The sequence below is a fragment of the Lonchura striata genome, chromosome Z (assembly GCF_050655825.1).
Source record: "Lonchura striata isolate lonStrDom1 chromosome Z, ASM5065582v1, whole genome shotgun sequence".
NCBI classification, from domain to species: Eukaryota; Metazoa; Chordata; class Aves; order Passeriformes; family Estrildidae; genus Lonchura; species Lonchura striata.
This window is the reverse complement of record NC_140740.1, coordinates 49,775,434-49,802,463: the sequence shown is the minus strand read 5'-3', so window position 1 is coordinate 49,802,463 and position 27,030 is coordinate 49,775,434. Positions and strand designations below refer to the sequence as shown.

Sequence of the window (27,030 nt, the reverse complement as noted above, 5' to 3'; positions counted from 1 at the left end):
GGTGTAACAATATAAGAAGGTTCAAATCTTGTAATTTATGAGTGGCTATATAAATAATGTTTATTAAAGACTATATGCCAGACTTGATAGACATTTGTTTTACACAGAAATACAGCTACTGAAAAGAAGTTCTTTAAAATAGTCATATTATACATCAATGTTTGCATATTTTTAGCTGCTGTTGGCCTGAATCTACCATAAAGATTCAAGAGATGAAACTGTAATGTTTCTTCAATTGTTTTTTTAACCTGACAGGATATTCTGTTTACAAGATTGTAAACTTTGTGATTTATGTGCCCACACTTTAAGACAGACTCTATTTTGGGCACACACAAATCAAAGCATGACTTTCCTTTATTTCCTTTAAGTATGTGAAAGTTCAAATTAAATAACTGTGTCACCCAGTTATGTAAATTGGATATGGAAATATCCATATGAATGCATATGAATGAACTCGTTTGTGCATGAAATGTACAAGTGCATAAAGTTAAAACTGCTATGTAATTCAGCTTTTACAACATTGATGTGCTTATAAAGCTTTGAGTGGCAGAGAAAGAGGGAATAGTTGTCTAGAAGGAAGGCAAGTTACTTTTTAAGTAATATTTTATGCATTAAAAGAAAGCCTTGAATGAAAAAATAATACACCCCTAGGATGTCCATGAATTTGTTACTCATAGCAGGCTTCTTACCACAGGAGAGGTCTACAGAATTCCTCTGCAGAGGTATCCTAATACAAATACATATGCAGCTCAAATTCACTGACAATTCAAGAAGTACTTTACTCAGAGAGAATTTGTTAATTCTTTTCTCTATCACTGAGACACCTGAGATGAATGTAGAACTTTTTATTGTTTTGGTGGGTATTAAACATTCTGACTTCTCAAATACTTTATATAGACCACAAAAAAATTATAATTTCTGGAAAATCAGAAAATGTGCCAAATGTTGAAATTTGGAATGGATTCATTGCTCTGGTGGCTAGCTAAACTGACTGAACATTGCTTAACTGCTTCTTGGTTTTTGTGTATGAACTATATGAACTGAACCAGGAATGCTGTATTTCTTAAACTTTTCTTGAACACAGAAGTTAAGACTGACTTTCATTAACATTTTTATCTTCCAGCTTAACTGTAAGTACTAAGATGTTTCACAGGTACTTGGTTATGTGTCTGTTCTGCCAGAATGAATTAAAGGGAATTATTGCTAGATCTCTCCTCTTTTTTTCCCCCTGGGAGAGAATTAACTGGCTCCTCAGGTCTGTTCTGGCCTGAATGAGAGACTTTCCATCTGTTGAAATTACCATAAATATTGTAGCTGATATGAGACAGCACCTGGGGCCTTGTAGAAGTGACAGCCTTTTTTCCACAGTACACTTGTCTGCCAGCAGACAGGAGAGCACAGGAACTGCTTAGAGACTTCAAGTAGTATGGGTCCTGCTTCAACAAACCTAGACACAAGCTACTTTCACAGCCTCTTTTTTGAAGAGCTGATGCACAGATCCCTCCCTGTTGTGTGCTCTGATGTGAAAGCTAAAGATGAGCAAATTCAAAATTCTGGCCCTTTATGTTTGCTGCTATTAATTTATTATGATAATAAAGGAGAGTGCTATTGTCAAAAAATATTAATGATTTAACAGAGGGGGTTTGATATTATTTCTAGCATTTGCATCTGGTTCTCTTCAAGGATCATTTATTTTATCTTTACAATGTTAAAAAGGCAAATATAAAACATAATCTCTAAATTTAATAACATTAGACTACTTGCTAGAATTATGTCTGTATATCTGCTCTCTGGAGGTGGGAGGCTGAGTCACTGTATCACAGTTCCCTGTCATACAACCTAATTTAATCCATCATTATAACCAAAATAGCTATATGGATCTGCTGAGCCATCCTATATGCCTTAACTAAAATTTCTATCACATACAGTCCTCTTCTTTGCTGCCTAATAGCTATAAAAAACCCTGAGAACACTTCACCAGCAGTTCCTCTGAAGGGAGAAAGAAAGCAGAGATGCACTACATCCAGAAGTAGCATTGGGAAAAACCTGCTTTTTCTGCAGTAGAGTATGCTCATGTCCACATGCTGCATTTTTCCTTGCTTAGGCAAGGGAGTGACTTGGTTCAGTTGCTAGAACATTACCCTTGTCCATTGTAGGCAATTTTAAGCAACTGCAGCTACCACTTATCTGTTAGTTGTCAACCCTGAGAGTGCTTTGTTTTATTACTTAATTTTGTGTGTCTTAGTTTTATTTAATTGAGAGGATAGACCTTATTCCTTACTGGATATTTTTAACAGGCACCATCCATTGCATTCTTTTCACAGCTAAACTCAAAAGCATGTATGCACTTCTGAGGTTCCTTAAGAAGATTCCATCCATGGAAATCCCAGCTTTCTTTTTGTCAACACTTTCTATAGTTTGTGTAGCAGTAACTACTAGAACATTTTCATAAAGTTTCAGGAAAAAAACCTTGTGTTTCTGAGTCTGCCCCAAACAAAATCACTCATGTCTCCTGCAGTACTCAGTGTGGTTGACTGTTACTGAAATCCTGCAGAGGCAGGGACATTTCTGTTTCTTCCAGAACCCACTAACAATAGCTACATTATTTGAGTTAGAAACAGGAGTGAATATAAACAAAGATATTATACAAACTACATACGAAATTATCTTCTTTGAAGTAAATTTTTCATGCTCATTCTTTTAAACTGTTTTTCCACACAGACTTCTTTTTTTGGCAGAGGACCCATGGTCTGTGTTTGTACAGAATCTTGCACACAAAATCCTGGTAAGTGGTTAAGACTCATTTGCACCGTATTAGTGTTACTCCCATAAACAGTATGGACAATCAGCATTGTCTAGTGTACAGTATGTTGTACTGGTACTCACAAATGGGGTCTTTGCTTGATTCTATAATTGCTGTATAATCCTTGGTGAGCCAGCAGACTTCAGTTTTACTCTTTCTGCACTCCTATTTCCTTCCCCATCTTGATGTATGTTAGTAAACAAACTGTAGACTTACTGTTTCTGCAATGTGCAGCAAACATTAGTGTCAGGTCTAGAATGAGCTTTTTATGCTTTTCTACGATTTACCACACAAAGATATTTAAAAGAATTGCACATAATTTAATACCACTTTGCTTGCATTTAAAAATAGTTGTCCCTGTAAAAGTAGATTCCAAGCTCTCAAAATTTTGTGGACAGAGAAGCAGTCTATTAAACTGAACTAGGACTAGAACTGTGCAAAACATTTCAAATAACACTTAAAAAATTTCTCTAGCTTTAATATTTCTCACTAATATTATGTTAAAACTATGCTCTTTGTAAAGATTGGCCATGAATAATTTTCATGGAAGGGATTTCAGGAAATCCCTTTCATTAAGAAAAATACATCATTCTGACTGCATTATATTCAGTGAATAATTGAAATATGCAGAAAAAAACTTGTGGGCCAGTTTTAAGGACTGGATTTTAAATTTCATTTATAATCTTGCGCTAACAGCTCAAAAAATGTTGATGCATAGTGCTCTTATTGCTGCTACAATTTTCTCTGGCTTTGGCTATTTCATGAGTTGAATTGCTATCATATTCATATATATTCATTTTATATACCTTTTAGGGACAATGTATTATTTAAAATAATTGTGTAAATCAATTTTCATGTCATATGCTTCAAGCTGTAATGAAATGAGAAAGCATAAAATGTTGTTTCTTTCATAACTGTGGCAAACACAGAACAAAAACAGAGCAAAACTGTCAGTCTTCTGTTTGTATAGGAATTAGTATTTAAGTTAATATTAAAGATTTGGCCATAATACAATCAAAATGGGAATTTATTTATTTGGTTATTTACATTTCCTCTCATACACATGTTTTAATTTTGCCTTTGACTTTATATGAGATCCCAATTGGGAACACTGACTTAGAGCTCTCTCATTTTAAAGACTGTAGACAATAAACAGTATGGCAATAGAGTATAGAGATGAATCTGTGTCTAGACCACAAAAATAAATAATACAGACATGCATATAATCATATTTTCCTATAAACATGAAAAGCTGATGAATGGTATGCAAATAACCTCCATTTTCTCCCAAGCAGACGTTAGTACATGCCTAATAAAACACATGTCAGGAGATAGAATCTCATGGAGAAAGCTGCACACCTGCTTGAACCCCAGGCAATGGGGGTAAGTCATAAGGTAAATGTGACTAAAAACCTCTGAATGTGATCCTGCATTGCTTCTTTCATGAAATACAGAAACCAGGGGTAAAGAAAAGTGACTGGACTGACTTAATCTTACATAGTTTATTTTCCTGAGGTCTGTGAATAACCATCAGAACTGTTTACCTGAATAGCAGAAGTCTTCAGTTTCTCAATTTATCTTTTATTTCTGTAACAGTGCATTAACTATAAGTTGGATTTTATTGTTCTAACGTCTTTGACATTCATGAAGTTGGCAAGGGAATGTAATCATCCCCAGCCTATTTCTAATACCACAGACACCATAGTTTATAGTTTTGCCACAGTTACATCCATCACACTTGCATAAATACAGAAGGAAATCCAGGACATAATTTCTATGAGACACTTTTGCTCCTGCAAACAGCAAAATATTTATTCGAACAACTGACAACTGGAAGAAACAAGTATGTTATCAGGATGAAGACCTGGAGGAGTCAGTTTGAGATTAGTTAAGAGGCATCCACTTTGTTTGCCAAACAAAAGACAGGAAATAAGAGATTTGCCTTCAATATACTGAGTGGTCTGAAGACCAACTTGAGAAATGCAACTTTTATCCACTGAATTGTCTTATAACATGTAAAAAAAGAATTGAAGCATGCATGAAATGGCACAGTAGTACATCTGCAAAGGTTATATTTAATTATTATTTTGGTATTTACTAATGCCTATATGTTCATTTTTGTATTTTGTATTTTGACAGCTCTGCAGCAAATATGTAGAAACATCCTTCTTACAAAAACAATTAGTATGCTAATTGAGGTATTGTTTAGTGTAGAAAAGAGCTTTTCCCAACAATTTTTAGGATAATTTGGAAAAGTATTTTATTCCGATGAGAAAGGGTATAGTCCTGCTGTACTAAATGATTCTTAAAAAGAAATTAAATCTACCATTTGTGACATGCATTGAGTTTTCTCTGATTGCTCCCTACCCAGCTAAAGAAGTTTAAAGTGCTGTTATTCACCTTGAAAATTACTATCTCTACTTCAAAAGGATCTCTAAGTATAATCCACTTAACATTAATATTTACTTAATATTACAAGGCACATGTATGACAGTAGGGCAAATCTTACTGATAGAGAAGATTTCTCTTTGACAAATGCTTTTCTATAATAAAGGAGATAGTTGTTATGAAAAAAGGATAAAGGGTTTTAAAGGGAAAGAAAAACACTTAAAGAGAAGGGTATTGTTTGAATCCAGAGAATTAAGATTATTTTTAGAATAGGATTACTTCGAAACTCATTTTTCTGATATTTCACATAATCTCTACTGAGAGCTGGTGACACAGCAAATGAGCTTCTTGTTTTATCAGAAGTCCAGCTCCTTGTTGATGCTTGTGACTCTGTAAGATGGATTTGCTGATCTTTGCCTGAGCTAAGTTTTTCTACTCAGGTTATTGAAAATCATTCAAATCCTTGTATAGGATTATCTACTTAGTTTCCTGATTTACCTTGAGCTCTCTCAGAGAACCAGTATGATTGCAGAGTTATACGTAATTGAGAATTCATCAGATAAATTCTCCTGAAATAATTCATCCTGCAAAATTCAGCAGGGGTGTCAGTTGTTACTGAAAAAGGGTAAATATCTCTCCTTTTCTACTTTTAATGGTTCTTGTATCAGTGTCCTGCCAACCCAGAGTTCTGCAGGTGAAAGGTACAAGAAGATGGGAGAATGTATGACATGTAAAAAAACTATATAGTGGTTGTGAATAAAGCCTACCATTATTTCTCCTACTCCCTAGTTTCAGTAACTTTTTAAACTTTCATTTAACTTTCAGTATCCATATAATGTGTGTGCATAGAAACAAACTTCACTTTGTTTTCCTTGAAATATGAGAAGGCAAATGATTTCATAATTTTGTGAATACCCTGGTTTTCTGCTGTTGAATTAACAGCTTATACTTGTACACACTTTCTTTGGTTTCTGTGAACATGTGAGTCTCTGTTCATTTGCATATTTAAGAGCTCTTAATATTAACATATTTGACAATCAACTAAATAGAGAACAACTTATTATCTGGATTCTCCATCAATCAAAGCAGTGAATTTGTGTTTTGGATATTAGGACTACAAAGTGGGTGATTTTAATTAAGTTCTCCAAGCTGACTTATTGACAGACTAAAATCCATACCTTCTTTTCTTCAGATAATTGAAGGAATAAATCCCTCACAGGTAAATCCTAAACATTCTTAACAAATCTGAGAGGTCTTCCACAAAACTTGGTAGAATACCAAGGCATACATCACCATAAGAAATTATATATTATATCACTAATTCGAGGAACAACTTGGTAAAGAGAATTCAAAGCTTGTTAGAGCTTCTGACAGACAACAACAAACCAGAACTGATGGAATTAATTTTCTTCCAAACTTTACATTCAATCCCAGCTATCCCCTATGGACATTGACACATTGGAGTGAAGTCATGAAAATGATCAGAGGGTTGAAATACCTCTCTCATGAGGACAAGCTGAGAGATTTGGGGTTGCTCAGCCTGGAGAAAAGGTTCCAGGGACACCTTAGGACACCTCCCAGTACCTGAAGGGCCTGTAAGAGGACTTAAAAGTGGTAGGAGAGGAGATGGTTTAAGCTAAAAGAAGGTAGGTTTAGATTAGATACCAGGAATAAAATCTTTATAAAGTGTGATGGAGCACTGGCACAGGGTGTCCAGACACATTGTGGATGATGACCCTTCCCTGGTAGTGTCAGAGAACAGTTTGGATGGGCTTTCAGCAATCTGCTCTAGTGTAAGGTGTCCCTGCCCAGGGCAAAAGGATTGGAGCAAGATTTTTAAGGTCCTTTCCAACATAAACAATTCTATTATAGGATTCTGTTTTTCCCTAATCTATTGCTGGAAAACTAGGAGGCAGACAGATGTTTTGCATATCTGTGGTTACAGGCGTGTGTTATTGCCCGCAATCAACAGTTTTAATTTTCTTGGGTTTTGGCACTGTGTTTTTCAGATACATTATCTTTGATAACAACAGGACACTGTGGAGGAAGTATCTGTTCAGAAAGTAAAAGAAGACAGCGGAGAACAGAGTCAACTTCATAGCAGCTGCATATAGTAGTTTGTACTGTTAGTCTGTTTATTAATTTGGAAAACCATCTTTCAGTTTCTCTGTATATTAATTCAAACTTCTTATTACATTATGTCTGAAGCAGCAATAGCAATGCTAGGTCTTTCTGCAGGTTATACAAAACTTCTAGGACATAGAATGTTCCCTTTTTAGATTTTGATGTGTGCATCTTTATAAAATTATTCAAAAGAGGGTGTGTGGGGGTGTATTTTGTTTTGTTTTTTCTTTGTTTACCTGTGACTAAACTGGATACAATTAGTGGCAGGACCAGCATCTGCAGCATTCGCATGAGTAGCTCTCCTGGAAACGAAAAGTACTTCACTTCCCGATAGCTCATCTTATATGATCGAAGAGAAAATCCCAGGATCACACCTGAAGGGAGGGAAAAGAGATCATTACTCAGTCTTTTAAAGAAGCAGCAACATCTTAACATGAACATCTATAAAGTACTTACTGGACATATCCAACTGTAACCTGTGGTTTTTACTACACTGATTTACTTTCTCTGGTATCATCTACTACTACTCCTGAAAATATTAAGTTATTGCCATGGTTTAGGAATGGTGTTCCCAATTTAGTGTTCCCAGTGAAAACACTGCAAACCACACCCTGCTTCCTCAGTCCCCTGCTCCCTTCTCTTTCCCCCTGTGGTGAGATAGAGAGGAGAACTGGAAGCACAAAATGCAGACATCATGCCTTGACACAAAAACAGTTTACTGAAGGCAGCAATGAAATAAAAGAAAGAACAGTAATTATTTTAATAATGACATGTAGAAGGGGCAAATGATTCACAGACAAGTGCTCACCATGTAGAAATCCCCAACATGCTCCAAGAACAAGATGGGGCCCCTTCCCCTGACCCCAAAAATGACATCAGGTTGTATAGAATAACTCCTGGGTCCTGGCCAAGCTCCCTCCTGGCTTCTGCCAAAATTAACCCTCTCCTGGCCAGAATCAGCACAGTTATTTAGAAGGATTTTTTGCACTGCTGTTTTTAAAAATCTGGATTATTGTTAAGGGTGTATCTTGAGTGCTAATGAAACAATCCATGCTACTGCAGCCAAGTGACTTAATTCTGAGATTTTGAGTGTAATCCTATATGCAATGCATATACATACTAGCTACCAGTCTTCAGAAGTCTTGTCCATGCCTGTTTACTCTTTGGGGCCTGATCCTACAGATTTGCTTCATATTGAAGGAGATAACCAGGACAGATGTATTTGAGAATTGCCTTGTGGTTTAGTCTTTTCACAGTCAAAAAGAAGCAGGAGGTTAAGCATCTTTACACATCTCTACACTTGCAAAGAAGCAGATAATCAGGATTGAAAGGTTTTACTGGGTGATTAGGTGATGGGTTTCAATGCCTGAGGGACAGGAGCAAGTGAATGCCTGGATCCATTTATCTTGCTGGGAACAGATAAATGATGCTTGAGATACATTTACAAATGGAAGCCATAGATGGACTCACTTATAGAAACCTAAGCTTCCCAGCTACAACTTTGAAGATTTTGTCCTGTATTTGCCACAAACAGCTTTGTTTGCATATTTATTTAGTTCTTTGGTTAGTTGACATGACCAGTTGCAATTTGCAATTGTTAAATGGCTTGGTGCCTATCTGATGTAGGACTTCCATACCCAGTCAAATAACGTATTACTTTATCTGGAGCACATTAACCATACAGATGGTGAAACTCAACTATCTTTCCTTTCCATTCAAGAATCCATGTTCTTCATCACTGTCTAGTATTGGCATTTAGATAAAGTGTGTGAAGAAATCTGGATCAGACAACTGAAAACCACAGTGGGTTTGCAGCAAACAAATTTATTTTACTGGGTTAATTTTTGGCCAGGTCAATTCCCTGATGCAATTATTTTGTATGGCCAGACAGGCATTGGTGCTTTCCCTGGCAGATATGTGCCTCAGAGAAGAATGGGATTGTTCTTTTTGAAGGATAGGCAGACTCAGGTTTCATAAAATGTTTTATGAGACTGCTCCTCAGTGATGTTAGGCAGCAGAGCATTCCAGCACCATTCTAGATCATGTTAGAACTTGAGTATATCCTGAAAATGCTGTAAAATTGAACAATTGACAACTGCTAGTTCCAATTCTTAGTCACTTCGTGGTTTTGCTTTTATTTAAAGACTGAGTTTTATTGGTACTTCCATAGAGCAGATAATAACTTCATGCCAAATTTTGCTAGCTAAAATATACTGTCATGCCTCCTACACCAGATTGTTGACATCTGCTGGTGAAAGGAAACATCTGTAGCTCTCAATTTAGTGACCTCTCTTTGATCATGATTTAGGGACTTCAGCAGGTTGGTTAAGCTAGAGGAGACCAGAAATGTCTTGTGTAGAACAGAAAACAAAACTGTGTTCTAGAGAATAGTGTTACAGGATGGAGAGAAAAGTAATTAGAGTGCAAATGACACCAAGTATGGAGTTCGTGTTATGGAAAAGAGTGGCAGGACTAGAAGGCATTTGTTTAGTCTCATTCATGTTCTGTGGTCTCAGGTAGCTGAAGCGCATTTCACATAATTCATAATTGTTTATGGTTTTTTTTTGTTTTTTTTTTGTTTTTTTTTTTTTGGTAAAATTACATAATAAAATGCATAGAAGAAGGGCCTCTGCATAATTCTTGTTTACAAGACCTGCCTAAGTTTCCCTTCTTTTCAATAAAGTTTTAAATTCTGCTGCTGAGTTACTCATTATTTTCTTTTTATAAGAGAAACACATTTTTCAGATATAAAGAATCCATCTGGACTTTTTGTTTCTGCAGTTAATGAGCACTACATTTTGACAACTGGGTAACAAGCAAATAGAGCTAGACCAGTTTCTTACTTAGGTCAGTTCTGCAATTAGTTCCACATGAATTAATCCCTGCACTAGTACAAAGCCTCACTGAGGTTGGTAAGGGTTTCTGAGGCTGCTATAAGAACTAGTCCTTATGCTATGCTGTAAGGGCTTGATTATCTGTTCCACTACCATCCAAGCAGTACAAAGTGGCCTAAGATGGCTTTTTGAATTAATATTATTGGTAGTGAGAGTGAGTTTCTAAAGTTCCATGTAAACTTGTTGAGCCAAAAATTATTGGCTTTTTTTGTCCTAACGTCCTCTGTGCATAATTACAGGGTTTCCCAGCACTGCAGTTTGCAGAAAGAATTTCTGCAATGTGAAAAAAAATGTGCCCTGGTAGTGTATTATGTTGAAATGTGTCAACACACAACAGCTACTAATTTTCAGCCTTAATTTTCACACTGTTATTGATCAGTTATATGCAGTCATGCCTAAGACATGAGAACCTTTCTCTGACTCAGTTTCCCTGCTTGAAATATAGATACAGTACTAGTTGTTTCACAGATATTTCTGAAATCTGATTGTATTAATGCAGAACAAGAAATTTATATAAATTATTTCCTCATTGTGGGATTTGATAATGAATGCAGGACAGCATGATTTTATCAGTCCCTCTTGATTTTAGAATAAATTAAGATTGAACTTTATTTTCTCTTCTGAGTTTGAATAACTAGATTGTGGATATAATATCCCATCTGACAAAAGTGTAATTAACAAAATTCTTGAAAGAGCAAACTCAAATTTGGCAAAGTAGCTTTATCTTGTTTGAATTAGCTTCTTAGAACCAATATTCACAGGCTTGAAATTGTGAGATAGCAACATGCAATGATGATGCAAAAATAGGCACAATGGCATCAAAATAAAGTCCTGAACCAAGACATGGTAGGAGGTACTAAACCTCTGGAAGGGCTGCAGTAGTCTAACAACCATCCACTACTTTGTGTGTGGCAGTCTGAGTGTTTAGTACGCTTTTTGACCAAGACTGGGAAGATTACATACTGGAACTGGCCTTTCTCACTAAAAGTTTCAAGTTTCAGGTTAATTCTGAAAATTGTAATGAGACAAAGCCTTGTGTAAAACAAGCTCTCTCAACCTGTTATGCAGGTTTCTGTGTACCCTTTGTAACAGAAAAGATCAACTAATCAACACTATCAGAGCCTGACTTCTCAAATGGTTAATAGTGTACCATTTCTGCACTGCAGGAAAGAGTAGATTTATCTCCAGAATTTGGGCTTTTTCTGAACAAAAATCAATAGTGCCTGTTTAAGTTAACAAGCTGAATTCTATACCTGTGTTTTGTATATAACAGAACTGTACTGTTAAATAGTTTATACAGTTTACAATGGAAAAGCAAATCAGCTTAGAGTTATAAAAGGATTTTTGAGGTGTTCTTGGCAGTGATATAATTAAGTTTACAGAAAAATTTATTTGTAGATAATCCTGATAATAATCAGAACAATCTAACAAGCTAAACCATTTTATTGTATTGATTTCATACCAATGTTTTTCTGAACCAAAATTAAACTCAGTATGTGTGAATACGGTGAAGAAAGCATTTAAAACTTGCAAGGAACAGAAGGTGAAAATAATTCTGTCAGTTAGGATGGAAATGGCAAAGTGGGAGTTATGATTTGGAATTCTTTATTCCAAAAGTAGGAGCATATTGATGAATGGGCTATGGTCTTCACTTCTGGGTGTTGGGTACCAGGCAGAAAACAGTAAAATCTTCATGTCAGGCTTTAAAAACTATGGATATACTTGTATGACTAAAAATCCACAAAACCTTCTACACAAAATGTCTTAAATGGATTAACATCAAAGTGTGATGAAGCAATAAAGTCAGGCTCTAAAGTAGCAAGACAAAAATACTTCTGTAATACAAATTATTTTTTAAGAGATACATTATGGAGATGGTTGTTTTTTAAAAAATAAATTCACACTATTTCCTTGATTGAATTTGAAAATGAGCTTCAAAATCTTCATTGGATAAAATGAAATTCTTAATTGTGTTACAAAATGCCTTGGTCACACAGTATTGGAGGGCTGTTTCACATGAATCTTTGTGTTGCATATATGAAATCGGTGTCATACCTACACATTAGTTTAAAACACAGCAGTTTTTAAAAAATCCCAAACCATAACTCTTAGAAGATGGGAGATGAGGCTTTACCCACATCTAAATATCCATTCAAGAATTTTAGGGAAGCTTAAGAAAGACTATCCTGCTGTCCCACTCAGAAAATTTATATATATAAATTTAATAAAAAGAGAAGATTGCTTTTTTCATTACTTCAAATAATTAGTTATTTTAAGTCTAAGTTATTTAAATTAATTCTTATGAGCTTCTGATCTCCATCTTATTTCAGAATCACACAGGAATTAAGACCATACACTTATTTCAAACTTATAATTCTGTCTGTCCATTCTGTCTGCTAAATTTTCAAGCAAGAAGTGCAGAATTCTGACAACTGTACTTCTCAATTGACTAAAGATCACTTAAACATATTTCAAGAGGAAATTACTATCAGTGATGGTGCAAGAACGGCTTTGTCTTTATCAGTATCTGCCAGCTCAATCAGAACATACCACTAAGAGTTATATACACCTCTGCTTTTTACTGTAAATCTCAGAACACTGTTAAATGAGGTCCATATCAATATCCTTCCCCTTAATATATATGATACAGAACTACTTCTTTTCCAGCAGGAAATAGAAAACTTCAAAAATAACTAAAAAAAAAAAACCCTTACACTGAGTAGAATGTTGTTCTAAACTAACAGCTGTTAATAGCTCAGTTCCAGAAAACCTTGTAACCAGCAAGCAAATAACATTTTGTTCTATAACAGCAATTGGGCAAGAGCCATGGAGGGAATCAGGCTTCTACCAGTTTAATGGGACATTGTATATTTTTGTTAGCTCCACAGCCATTTCATTCCTACATTCCTGCAGAACTCTGGAATGACTGCTTTTGTTCTTTGGGTCACTTGTTATTGCTTAATTTACCATTTTGTTCTGACACCTTTTCTTCTAACAGCCAGTTTCAGATAAGTCCACAACTGTATTTACTTGAAACAAACAGGTAAATTACTTCTCCAATGATAAGAAATATTTCAAGTTGCCGGCAAAATCTCTTTCTTTATTTCTTTCCTTGCTTGCCACAAGAATCTTCCAATTTGCTCAGCATGATTTTGATTTTTATAATTCTTGTTTCTGTATTAGAATCTGTATTAAAGTAGAATATGTGTTGATTTAGACACAAGCTGCTACCTCTCCTTTGCCTGAGACATACTGTGAAAGTAGTCATGGGAGAAATGATGGAAAGAGCTAGATATCCTAGACATGACTGGGATCCAGAAAAGATCTGTGATCTGCAAAAAGGGACATGCCCAAGAAAATCAAGTTTATAGTAAAGTAAGAGTCATGGTGATGTCAGAGCGTTGTCCAATGCATCAGAAAAGAAGTCAGTGTGCTACTTTTGCTCAGTGGCCACAAGAGTGCCATGGAGCTCACAGCTGCGCTGGGGACACGGAGTCACAATTCTACAGTCACAGTGCCTCAGGAACACCTGCCCCTGAAACTGACCCTGAAGGTTTGCTTTGTCCTGTAAGAGAGATTATTTTCCCCAAAAAACCCACTCCAGGCTTCTAACATCAATATTCAGTTAAAATTTGTAAAGATGCGGAGGCATTTTATCATAAACTTGTATTGCAGGCATTTAGAACTAGATTAACAGAGATATACTGGCACTTAATTCCCAGCTCAGAGACAGTCAAACACTCTACCTCACATCTTCTGCACAGCTCTGGAGGAGCCTGAATTCCTGAAACACCTTTATAGCTATAAAGTACTTTCATTTTGCCTTTACTTGCAGACACAGCATCTCCTTCTTGGATTTTGTGGTGAGAAAGCATCCAAGTGGAAAGGGGAGTCTGAAGTTCTAAGAACTGATGTAACTAAGCAATGAGTAAGAGCACCATTTGACCAGATGCTGCCTAAACTGGACACCAAATCTGAAGACCTAACAGCTTCTGAGTACTGTTAAAAAGGCTTTTTATAAACCACTGAAATCTTTCCTTTGCTATTTCTTTGCTCTTGTGTTAGACTCATGCACTTTTTCCCTTTTGTCTCTAGTTGTTTGGCTCATTTGCCTATCTTTCCCAATTAGGAAGTAATTTTGTTCCTTTGAGAACATGTCCAAAAAACTGTTCTCATTTTATCCAAGTTCAAGTTCTCTGTTTGCCTTTGACTGTTTTTAATTTTTTTTTTTTTTTTGCTTGTTTTTCTTGAACTTTTCTGTATTTACCTCTTGCTTGTAATTGATTTCTCACTTCTCCCCACACCCCTGCCTCCTCCCCCCCACCCCAAGCAATTGCAGGGCATTAGTAGCAGATTTGGAATCAAGAATTTTCACTGATGGCACTGAAGCAGGCAGTTCTTAATGGAATAGGGACATTATTCATTATTTCATCCTCAGACAAGAGACTTCATTGAAAGACAAAGTATGCCTAGTTTATGTACTCTTGTTAGTCCCTGAGCTATATTTAAAAATACTTTTGATGCAAAGATAACAAATAATTCCATGAACAGGAATAATATCTTACTATGCATATACAAAGCTCAGACATTCACAATATATATCAGATTATATTTTATATAGTATTATTTAGAATTAAATAATTAAATAATTAAATTATTAATTTTGCTTTACAAAGTTCCTGTAATAGTTGTTCCTTTCATGCCTGGCTTTGCTGCTTCATGTTCATGACTAAAGTTAATGTATTTACTCCCATAAAATATAGATCAAAACAGGTAAGAAAGTTGCTCTCTCAAAGCTTATAGGGCACCTTTTCTTTCCTCTTTTTGCTTGTGCTGTACACTGACATATTCCTTACCAGCACTGAATTCTACTTTTCCCTACTGTGGTTTCAGCTGCCCATCCATATTATTTTGTCTTTCTGACAATGTAGCTGAACAAAGGAATTGCAGACAGTGAGACTGAGACCACTCAAGTCAAACTCCAGCTTCCAATTTGAACTTTGTGCAAACAGTCATGGCAAACATAACTCTACTCTGAGGGACTTTTAGTGTAGTTTGACAGAGATCTTGAAGTTGGATATGGACAGCTGCCTTTGTTTTTTTTTCCAGCTTAGACACACACTACAAAGAGTTCATTTTAGGCTGGACTGTCTTGATATGCAGTTTAGCACCATGATTAACAGGACATTCAAACTATGCATACATATCTCTATGGAGCTAGTCCAGCTTTTAACTCCTACAAAACCACCTGTTAATTTAGCTTCGTGCTCATAGCCTACATCTGTAAATTACTTGTTTGACACTGAGGTTTAAGTATTTTGTTGAATTAAGATATGCCCATGCCAGAACTATTTGGATCACGGAACATATGACAGACTTTGTTAGAAGATTTCTTTCTTGTCCAGTATTTTGCTGAGACACGCAAACAACCAAGATAGACTGAGAGGGAGCATTTCCGCTTGTAGAACATAAGATTTTTGCCAAATCAGGTGTAAACTTTACCATAACATCTTTTCTAAATGTTTGATTTGTTCCGTGAACTCTTTCCATTAGAAAATCAGGCTCATGGCTAAAGTTCATGGAATCATGTTACCATTTTCTTAAAAAGATAGCTAGGATGCTTTCAGTCCCTCACTGTTTGATTATGAGCCACTTCACCCCTGAAATCCTCAGTATGACTGTGAAACTATTCAAATGCAAATAGAACCTTCCATCTATTTCTTTTACTTGCCAACAGCCTCTTCCAACACATCAATTTCCAGAAGTGTTCAATTTCACTCGATTAAAATGAGGTATGATGGCTTACTTCTTGTGAGTTAACTCATCTTAAAGATACTTTGTAGCATATTTGATTAATTTAGATGTAGCCTCCATATAGGTAATGACACCTCTCTTCTCACTGTTAGGTGTCACTCTGAATGGTAGAATTTTCCTATCTTAAAGGTCACAAAAATGGCATAGGGAAACTTACACCTGGAATAATAATTACACAGCAAGTACCTGAGTCCACACTGTGACCTTTTAAGTCACTCTAGATAAAAAAAAGCTTAACTCTGGAAATCTCTAAAGTTAATGGGCACTGCTTGTCTTTTTCCCATAACTGCCATGATCTAAACATCTATTTGCTGCCTTTTGCTTTCTTGGCATATGCATTTGTCCTTAGAAGTCTTACATCTCCCTCTGCCTAATAACACAACTTTGAAAGGAATGGTGGAATTGCATCCTCCTGTAACTTGCCTTTTGAGAGGAAAAGAAGAACCTAGCTCCTCAAACACTAGTGACAGCGACGCTTGGGCTTCTGCATCTCCACTGGGTGAAAATGTCTGGCATGGTCCTGACTCAGAAAGGAGAAGGAGTAGGAATGCAAACCTGTTTGTTTGTTTGACTGCCTGTGTTCCTCCTGGAAATTTTACGCAGTTGCAGTTCAGTCTTTCCATAGTTTCTTAGGTCGTGGACTTGAGTAGCTATACTGTTGAGTCTCTTTGCTCTAGCTCATGCACTAAAAAGACACACAGCTCTGAGATTTAGATTCCATGGACAGCTTCCTTTGCTTGCATTTTAGACTTTGAAGAACTTGATTGCACATCTGTATCTGTTTAATGTTTGGATTCCCAAGCCAAAATTCTTTTAGAAGACACCAAAAAATATATGTAGTAGACTTATTTGTCAACTACTTTTAGTTAGTACTCCCAGGAATTCCCTTCTTATTGGTCTTGTAATACAAAGGCAATTCTACTTTTCTTTCATTTAGCCCTTGTGCATGGTAAAACCAAAGCATTTACTAGAGCCAGTTTGAGGAGCCAGATTATGTTGCAGTGTAAATGATGCTTAAAACTTAAGCCCTATCTTTTACAGATTTTGTTTTGAATAAATCAATTTACATTTATACCAAGTTACAGTAAAATGTGAGAAACAAGCACACACTTTGTAACTCTTGAGCTCATTTCTATTTATGGTCTTCTATCCATGCCAATAGAATATATATACAGATGCTACATTTCAAGCAAGATATTGAATTTTTTTAATGTAGAGATTAGAAAGAGAATTCAAAAAGTGAATATAATTCATGCTAAAAGAAAGGATGTGAGAGAATAACCAGGAGATATGAGTAGCAATGACATTTTGTTACTGTCCTGATTCTCCTGTAATCCTTCTGGCCTTCTTTGCCTTTTTTCCAGTATTTAATTATTTTGCTTTTCACTGTTACACACTTCACCACACCTATTATTCGACTCTTATTTTAAAAAGTCTCATGAAACCTAGTACCAAAATAAGTTTCTCTTTTATAGATTTTAAACAGTTACACACTCTGTGGTTTCATTGTGCTGACTGAAAGTGCAGACACTGGCTATACCACTTCAAGTCTGATGGGTTGACACAATAAATGCAATAATCCAGCTTTTACTAAAATTCCTCTGAAATAATTTCCATTTATTCTTCCACTATCCATAGTTTCTTCCCTACTCCATACCATATATATATATTTTTTGTATCCATGAATAATTTAAGACTTCTTGGTGAGGAGCCTAGTTGTTCTCTAACATATGTTGTAGCCACCGCAAAATATTCTTTGAACAACAGAAATGAAGAAATTTATATGGGAGACAGAAATTTCTTACTATTCCTTACCAAGTACTTTTTTAACACCAGTTGCATTGCCTTATTGCTCCAAAGCTCCAGTTAAACTGAATTGTAATATGCTGTGAAAAAAAATATATGATGATGTATGCTAAATCCCATTGAATCATAAAACCATTGAGGCTGGAAAGACCTCTAAGATCAGCAAGTTCAAATCTTAACCCAGCACTGCCAAGTCCACCACTAAACCATGACCTGAAGCACCACATCCATACAGCTTTTAAGTAGTTCCCGGGATGGTGGTTCCACTGCTTCCCAGGGCAGACTGTTCCAGTGTTTGATAACCCTTTCAGTGAAGGAATTTTTCCTAATATCCAAACTAAACATCATCTGACAGATCATCAGACCTTTTCCTCTTGTCCTGTCCCATGTTATCTGTAAGAAGAGGCCAATCCCCACCTGGCTAAGGCTTCCTCTCAGAAAATTGTAGAGTGAGAAAGTCCCCTGAGACTCCTTTTCTCCAGAAGAAAAGCTGCTAAAACCTCGTAGCTCCCTCAGCTGCTCCTCAGAGGACTTGTGCTCCAGACCCTTCCCCAGTTTTATTGTCTGTGTCTGGACCTGCTGCAGCACCTCAATGTGTGCCTTGTTGTAAGTCTACTAATCAAAAGATCACTGGGTTTTAATTAAAAATGAAATGAAATACAAAATCTTAAGGAAATGCACAGCAGACAGAAGGACTTTGGAGGATTGTCAGAGGATATACACAAGTAATGTGATGACAAGGATTATTTTATGAAGCTGGTTGGTTGCAAAACACCTGATTTTTCCTTTAACAAGGCATGAAAAATAAAAATAATTAGTATGTCTCAGCTATGGATCTAAAAGTCAGTACAGTACAGTACAAATTATCCCAATGCCTTCATTTATATCTTATTTATTTTAGCAGCCTTTTCAACATTTAGAATATTTAGCTCCTCTGTTTATTTCTCCTTAATATTAGATTTATTAATACAGTTTTTCAAATGAACTTAAACATAAGAATTTTATAAAAACATTTTTTTATGATACATATAATACCTTGAAACTTTCAGATGCCTGGATGTTTCAAAGAATTTTGTCAGAATTTTAAGCTAAATTAATGATATTTTCAGGAATTCATGAGCAACTGAACATACCATCTTCAGCCACACCTTGATTGTGCCTAACTCAAAAGCATTTCATCTCCAATGACATCTTGTTCCAGCTTTACAAGTCCCAGGAAGGATCTAACAATGTTGAATATTTACTCAGTATACAAATCACTGGCATCTTGCTTATGATTTTGTGCTGCCTTACAGTCAGCACAGCAATTATAGTCCCTGTCTACTGAGAAATGGAAAGGATTGGCAAGCCCTAATACAAGTTTATTTCATGTTTATATGTCTCTTCTGACCTCTTTCAGGATCAGCACAAAAGTTTTCTTGAGCATCCTTGAGATAACTACTGTTTCAGTTGACCATACTCTACTGGCATTCAGAGAATTTTCTTGTAAAATCTCTTAGAAAACAAATCCTAAATGCCCTACACAGTTACTGCCATGCATTTCACCTAGGATAGCTTTGAATTTTGATTTTTAAGAAGCATTACTACGTATATACATTTATTTTTAACTTCTAGAGAGAATTTTGAGAATCTCAACAGCCTTTTTTCAATCTGTATGAAGAGTGGAATGAATGTATGTTTCTCTGAACTGTTTTATGGCCATTGAGACATACTGATTTTGAGCAACTCTTTACAAGTCCACTGATTTGACAGTTTAGAGTATTAGGATCAAAATGAGCTGATATTTGGCAGACTTTGCATCTTTAATGTGCATTTATGCACAGTTGCTCTTTCCAGAATGCTTAATTGGTATTCACAAGGTAGCCAAGTTTATTGTTATTACTCTGTGCCATATATGGCAATTCAAAAATTGTTGTTTCATTTCAGTAATACCAAAATGAACTGTGGTAAGAAATGTGGATTGTGATAATATATTAACATAATTCTGTTTTGCAAGTAACTGTTAAGTAATGTTTGTATTTCACAGTTTAACTTTTACTGCAGTCTTCTTAATAGCAGAATTAAAGTTCTTTGCATTTCTATAGTTTTTCTTCCTTTTGAAAAGAATAATCTCTTTTGGAGCTTTAAGTGTCACTCTGAGTTTTGTGGTGTGTGTTTATGCTTTTTTTCTTCCAAAATTATAACTATTCTATACTTTAAAAAACAAAGGGTTTGATTAGCAAATTTTTCAGACTATTACTTAGGAAGGTTTTGTCACTTAGTGAGAAATCAATTGCATTGGGCAGGTTCTTTAGGAGAGCCCTGAGACAGTCTGTCTCCGAGTTCAGCATAAAAATAATTAATTTCTCTTTAACTGTAGCCAGCTCTCTTGATTTTCTTGCATCTATCTTACCTTTTTTTTTGTATAATTTCTCTCTTTATGTTTTAACAGGTCCCACAGCTGCTCCCCTTTCAGCAATGGATCTTCACTTAGTTGTCATGCAAATTTTAACAATGCTGCATTGGGATTTGTCACAGTGTTCAATGTCAATATATAGTGAAGTCAAATACTCTTGTCTGTGTTACGTGAGCCTCACTCTTAAGTGGATACAGAAATCTGCCAATAGCAGAAAACAGAGTGCTTCAATATACAAGGCTGCTGTTTTTGTGGGCATTATCCTGAGTTTTGTCTACCTGCATACTTGTACCTCCTAAGCCTTTAAACTGTTGTTCAGACAGGGACCCTTCCTGAGATAGGAGAATCTGCTCCTTTGCATAACTTTTCATTGTTCAGATATTGTAAGGGCTCTGTGGGTTTTTTGCCTTTTGTGTCACAAAGCATCCTTTCAAAGCTTTATTCATCTCCACTTTTTTTCTTCAGGGACAAGGGGCAAGGCCTTCATCTCACCTGTTCTTTTAGCTATTTTTTTTTTATAAATACACTGAAAGCTTTGGAATTTCCCACATGGTGCATGCTGCTGCAGAATAGAGGTTGTATGGGTTTATCTATATTTCACACCTATTGTGGGATTGCTGGGAATTACAAAAGCCTGGCTTCAATGACACAGTCAGACCTGCATTCCCTCTTCTCCTTGGGGAAACGCAGTCTGAAAACAGGAATGGATCCATTCCCCTTGAATGTCCCAGCAGACAACTGTAGCATATACCTCTGGCAAAAGGATTTTAGCTAGTAAATTAGAGCTTAATAATTATGCAGAAACTTCTTTTCATAGTACTTGCTTCACAGCCTGCCTCTGTTTCACTTAGCCCCACAATTAAAACAGCATTTCTCTGCAGACAGCTTCTGCAGATCTCTGCTCAGCAGTGCTCTGTGTCTCGGTCTTTCCTCCAGTGGAAGTTCAGAACTCACAGGAGGTTCTTTGGCATTTAGCGTCCTGTCAGAGTCTGGGTTCCTGTACTATTTTTCAGATAATGGGATGTGAGAATGAAAACAGGCTGCTAAAGGAAGTGTGTCTGAAAGAAGAAAGTTTTTGGGGACAGGATGATGATTCTGAGTAGTGTGGGAGAGCCTTAGGTTTTGCCCATAATCTGGCTAGCAGTTCAAAGTTTGTGAGACTTCCTGCAGATTTTCCATGAGCTACCATGTTCCCTACACTACCTTAAAGTGCTCCTGGTCATAGTGGCATCCTCAAGTTACCAATGGTCAGCCTCAAAAATTTTCTCACAGGATTGCTCTCATCTCTTGGGTCTTGGCAAGATCGACTACAGAAAACTAATTCATAATATCTTTATGTGAACAAGAAGAATGTGAAAAATTGCATAAATTGACTTACTGACTACGCTTTTCTCCAAGTTTCTCAAAGGGCTTGCGAAAAGTTTAAATTTCACTAAAAATCTATTATTATGACAAAGAGCAAGACAGACCCTACCTATGCAGAAGATGTAGTCTGAAGGACATTCCATGCATTTTTATGGGAATAGTTCTAAGTATTTTTTAACACGACTTATAGCTTCTTGCATCTTCATCACTACATTTTAAATGAATAATTGGCTTAGTATGGTAGCAGCTACTGAATTTAGTTTAGAATTCAGTTTAGAATCAAAGTAACAACAGAATGGCAATATAAATGTCTGTATTTCTCCTTGCCATATGAATACCAGAAAAACCTCACTCTATCTGCAAAATATCTATATACAACAGAGAGAATTACATGTTGTAGTTACCCACTTCATATCAAAGGGCAAGTTCCCACTTCAACACAAGCTCAAGCCCCCACTATAAACTACAGTACTGGAACTAAGATAAGATCCTATGCACTTAACCTCTACTAAAATCAATCCTGCTCAGCTAAGAAATAGGAAATGCTCTATTAAAAAAGGCTTTTTCATGTTTATCCCTTGACTAAAGGGATGTGAAAAAAATGTTTCTAAAGAAACGTTGCTGTCTCTGAATAAAATGTTTTCCTGAGTATGGAAAACTTCTGGACTAACAGCTCTAAGAGGTGTCATGTGTCTGTAAGATTACAGAGCATTAAGCATTATTTCTCATAAACAATTCAACCCTGGCCTGAGTATAGTTTGGTTTCCACCTAGACTCACATCCAAGCATCTCAAATGGGAGAGCCAGTAGTGCTAACTGGTGGGCTAATTCTGCAACATTGATTACTGTCTCCTAGGGAGGGGATCAAAACCACCATCTAATTTTCCACAGACCACCAAACACCTGAATGATGGTTAACAACTTAGTCCTTGTCAAACTAGACAGATGGAGTTCAACCACTGGGTGTTTCCCAACCACTGTAGCCATCTGTTCCCTACTTTTGAGGATTTCCACAGCAGCAAAAAACTCTCAAAAGCCTCAAATATTACTTTTTTATAATCTATTAACCATGAAATTACGTTCTATTAATATATAGGTACTGCAAAATTACACCACAAATAACAGAAATAAGCAAAAATTTGAGCATTTTGTGATAATAACAAGAAGACTTTCTCTTCTACATGTTATACTAGATAACCGGTCTACAGGTTCATGAGCAGAATTGAAGGAGCCAGCTCATCCTAGGCTGCATATTTTCATCAGTTCTCCAACTTGTGTCCCCATGCCTATTGATCCTCTGCTGTAGGTGGTAGTAGAGTAGTGGGCAAAGTGTCAGTAGTTACCTAAAATTAACTGGAACCAGCAAGAACAGCAAAAACACTTGTGCAGTCTACATTTCATTTTCACATTGACAAATTTGTGGGAGCCCTACTGGATGTAAATGACAGAGAAAAAAAAATTGCACAAAGAATATTTTTTCACATCCTGTATAGAAAAGTAACAATCAAAGAATTGTGTTCTTTGTGGTTGGACAGTATTGCAAAACTTGCTTGACTTGCTCTGTCTTTTCTGACCATTGTAGATAAAACACCTAATTTTTTCACCCCTGATATTAATGGGGGTTTTACACCTATAAACTCTTAGTTAGGAATTAAAAACATTTACTATCAAATACTGTTTATAGAGATCAAAAACTGAAGTTACTGCTTTAGCAAAGAAGTACTTTATTTTACCAGTAGGCAAAATAATATAAATGTCTCCCAAAAAAAGACCATCAACCCTAAAACTAATTTGAAATAACAGTGCTGATGTGGTATCAAGCAACAATAATGGTAAACCCCTACAATTTCAGTCCCTGGAAGAGTTGTAGAAGCACAGCAAGCAGACCTATACAGAACAGCACGATGAAAGACATTCAGGCCTACATAGGCAAAGGATACAGACCATCATCTTAAAGTGCTTATATAAGGGTTTTCATCATCATTGTGATCAGATTCACAATTTCATATTTTAAACTAATGAGAAAAGTGAAAGCCATACAGTAAAGCCATTAAGTTCTTGCTCACCCTGCAAACAGTGATCATATGTATGAAATGTGGTGCCACTTTGAAAATCTCTAGTTAAAGAAAAATTACCTTAAGCGATCATGTAATAATTTTAAGAAAAATTAGCTTTAAAAATTGCATGCTTTTCTCAACAGATACTCTTTCTAATGCTAATTTAAAGTATGTAGCAGTATTTTGGTGCATTCCAAATCTAAGGGTTGTTTGATGTACTGGATTCCTCTCAGCACACTTTTTAAAGGCATTTAATCAGGTGCTATCTTTCAGTCCTTTGAGAAAGTAACACTGCCATTGTTGCCCAAATTGCATCTGAAAGATGCATGTGTAAGATTGTGAGTGGCTGAGGGAGAATAAACTTAGGTATGCCTTTATCAAGGGAAAACTGAAAAGATTGAGGCTGTATTTATTTCATGCCTTTGCTTAGTACTGTCTCCTAATTTCATGCATTGAGAGTTTCCGTTCATCATTGCAAAGTGTTAATTTTTTGATAGTTCAGGTGAATAGAAGTTACTTCCTGAGCATTTTACTGCAACTGGCTTTGGTAGGAAAAGATATAACTGAAAACATTCAATTTAGTTATTGTATCTGATTCTTTAAGGGAAGAATTCATAAAACAGCTGTTCTGGTTGGTTTTTCTCACCAAAATTCTTCTTAGGAATTACTAGAAAAATTTAATGGCTCTTCCTTAAAATTCATGCAGCTGTCAAAGCCAAAACTCTCCAAGCCAGAACATTCTTATCAGTGCAGAAGAATTTGGAAACTCATTTGTAATGCAAATCACTCAGTCACATTATCATTGTCAAATGCACTGGGGAACAGAATATTCCTATTGAACAAATTACTCACCAAGAATCACAGCAACAACGGTGAAGAGCACAAAGGCATTCCTCATTAAATAACTTTTAACATCATCCTTTGTTATGCTCTGCACTTTTTTTTTTGCCAAAAGTGTACGTTTCCGGACTCCTTGTTGAATTCGTTCCATCCTGCTTCCAGGTTTTGGATCTTCTCCGTTACCTTTAGTCATTTATCTTGCTGAAAGCTTTCTTTATAATTAATTTCTGTCAGTATCCCTTCAGAAAAGTGGAGGAGTCTTTTCAGTGGGAGTTACTGGAGAAACCTGCAAGACAAGAAATATCAAACATTGCAGTAAGATTTTAGGGGAATGATTAGCTATGTATTTACATAGAAGCAAATATTCTTCATATTTCAGTAAAACTTGAATTGTTCTTAATATCTAAAGAGTTTCTGATGCAGAACCTCAATGACTTTGAAAGAAGGATTACATGGACTCATCAGATAACTGTCCCATATCTTCAGACATGAACTGCTGTCATGCTGTAAAACCCAGGAGTAATTTTTTTTTAATATTTGCTATTGATAGATAAATGTGAAATCAGTACAAATCATAGCAACTTAAGGTATTGTAATGTTTAAAATTCTGTCAGGCTTGCTCTTGCACATTTTATCAGGCCATTATTATTTGGAAAAAAAAACCTAGCTCACCTTCACATTAACCATTGACGAGAAATATTTTGCTCTAACTGGTGCATTTAAATTGTTCTACATTTGAAATATTTTTAAATAATTGAATGCATTGTCTGAATTCCTTCTTTTCACATGGAAACGGGAAGCAGCAATAGTTTATTTATCCCTCCACTACTAGTTAGAAGATATGCCTTTGACAGCTCTATGTTGATAACATTAATCTTTTAGCTGTATAAACTACTCCGAGTACATCTGTAAAACATCAGAAGTAATATCCCACTTAACTTGTTGCTTCAGACTGTAATACCAGCTCACATTGCAGAGTAATGCTTAGCTTGTCCTGACAGCAATTATGAGCATGTATCACAGATTCACAGACTATCCTAAGTTGGAAGCAACACATCAGGATCATGCAGTCAAAATCCTGGAGCTGTACAGGACAACCCAAGAACCACAACACATCCGACTTTAAGAAATCACACTCTGAATCAACATTATAATGTTTCAATATTATGTTTTTCATTAAGGTATTACTTTTTATTTTAGATGGTGTGGGCTTGTTTTGATGACTGCTGGGTATGAATTTGTTTAGCAATGGAGCCTCTTCAAAGGTATTTTCCAGACTGAGAATACAATTTTCTGAAGTCTTAGTCAACATACACTGGTATGCTTTTTAAAAGCATTACTAATTACTTTTTTAAAAAGTAATTAGTAATGAATAAATGGACAAACCTAGGTGCTTGCCGAAATCTATCTCTGTTTATAGACAGCTTAACTCTAACACCGAATTTTTAATAAATTTACTGCCAAAACACTTTTTTTTTCCCCCAAAGCGTTTAAAATATAAATACACAAGGGTTTCAGCCAGCACGTTTTAAGCAAAATCGCATGTTGTAACAAGTTTATTTTGGTGGATTTTGATCGCTGCTTTTACCATATGTTTCAAGACTGTCACTTTAGCGCAATATCCTCCATGAATTTTAACAGAACGCTATAAACTTTGCTGCTTTAAGGAGTGGAAACAGAAATTCTGAGCCCTAGGTAAATATTTACATTAATAAGAGTTCCACCGTGGACAAGACTGCTGTAGGAAGCAGGATTTTTTTTTTTTTCCCCGACCGATTAATACATGTATTTAAGGGGGAAAAAAAAAAAAATCTTTCCAGGATGTTTAACAGGCAATCTGTCCTGCAGGATTTACATCAAGCCCAGGACGGACTGTGAGCGCAGGCAGAAGATAGAAAGGCACGGGGGGAGGACTGCCTCCCGCGCGGACCCCGCCGCGGGCTCACCTGGTCAGCGCTGCTGCCCTCAGGAGCGCGGCGGCGGAGCGGCGCGGCCGGGCGGGCGGCAGCGCCACACGGACATCTGCATCTGCTCCGGAATGCGCCAATTTACTATCCCGGTAACTTAAGGAAAGGGGAGGAGACTGCCGGCCCAGCGCCGCGCGGGAAAAAAAAAAAAAAAAAAAAAAAAAAAAAAAAAAAAAAAAAAAAAAAAAAAAAAAAAAATCCAACCCACCACGAATCACGCATCAGCGAAGAGGGGAAAGCGAAGCTTCTGGAATATTGATTAGTCTGGCACAGTGAAAGCAGGGTCACTTTCTTTGTTTTTCCTTTTAGACCACTTTCACGCTTTGTCAGTTCAGCTTCGTTAGAAATGCAAAATCAAGATCCGGGAAGAATTGAAGGATCACACACACACAGAGAGCAAGGGAGGCTTGAGCTCTTCTTCATTAGACATTCCGGGCTGGACTTCTGAAAATCCTAAACATAATTATATAACACTAGCCCTGTGCTTTTTAAAATGAATGATGAAATATCTGAGCATGCCATTTAGTTCTAAAAACAAGCAAGGTGTGAAAGCTATCACATACTTTCTAATTCTTAC

General features: G+C 36.2%; 1 protein-coding gene across 1 annotated transcript in view; it reads right to left on the bottom strand.

Annotated features, from left to right (window-relative positions):
- Positions 1-26,583, bottom strand: part of SLC1A3 (solute carrier family 1 member 3) — a 64,275-nt gene extending 37,692 nt beyond the window's left edge. The window contains exons 1-3 of the mRNA XM_021551769.4: positions 26,433-26,583; positions 24,499-24,772; positions 7,552-7,689 (exon numbers count right to left, since the gene is read on the bottom strand). Coding sequence (XP_021407444.2) covers positions 7,552-7,689; positions 24,499-24,679 — 319 coding nt within the window. The 5' untranslated portion in view covers positions 24,680-24,772; positions 26,433-26,583. The remainder of the gene's footprint in view (positions 1-7,551; positions 7,690-24,498; positions 24,773-26,432) is intronic.
- Positions 26,584-27,030: the final 447 nt, after the last annotated feature.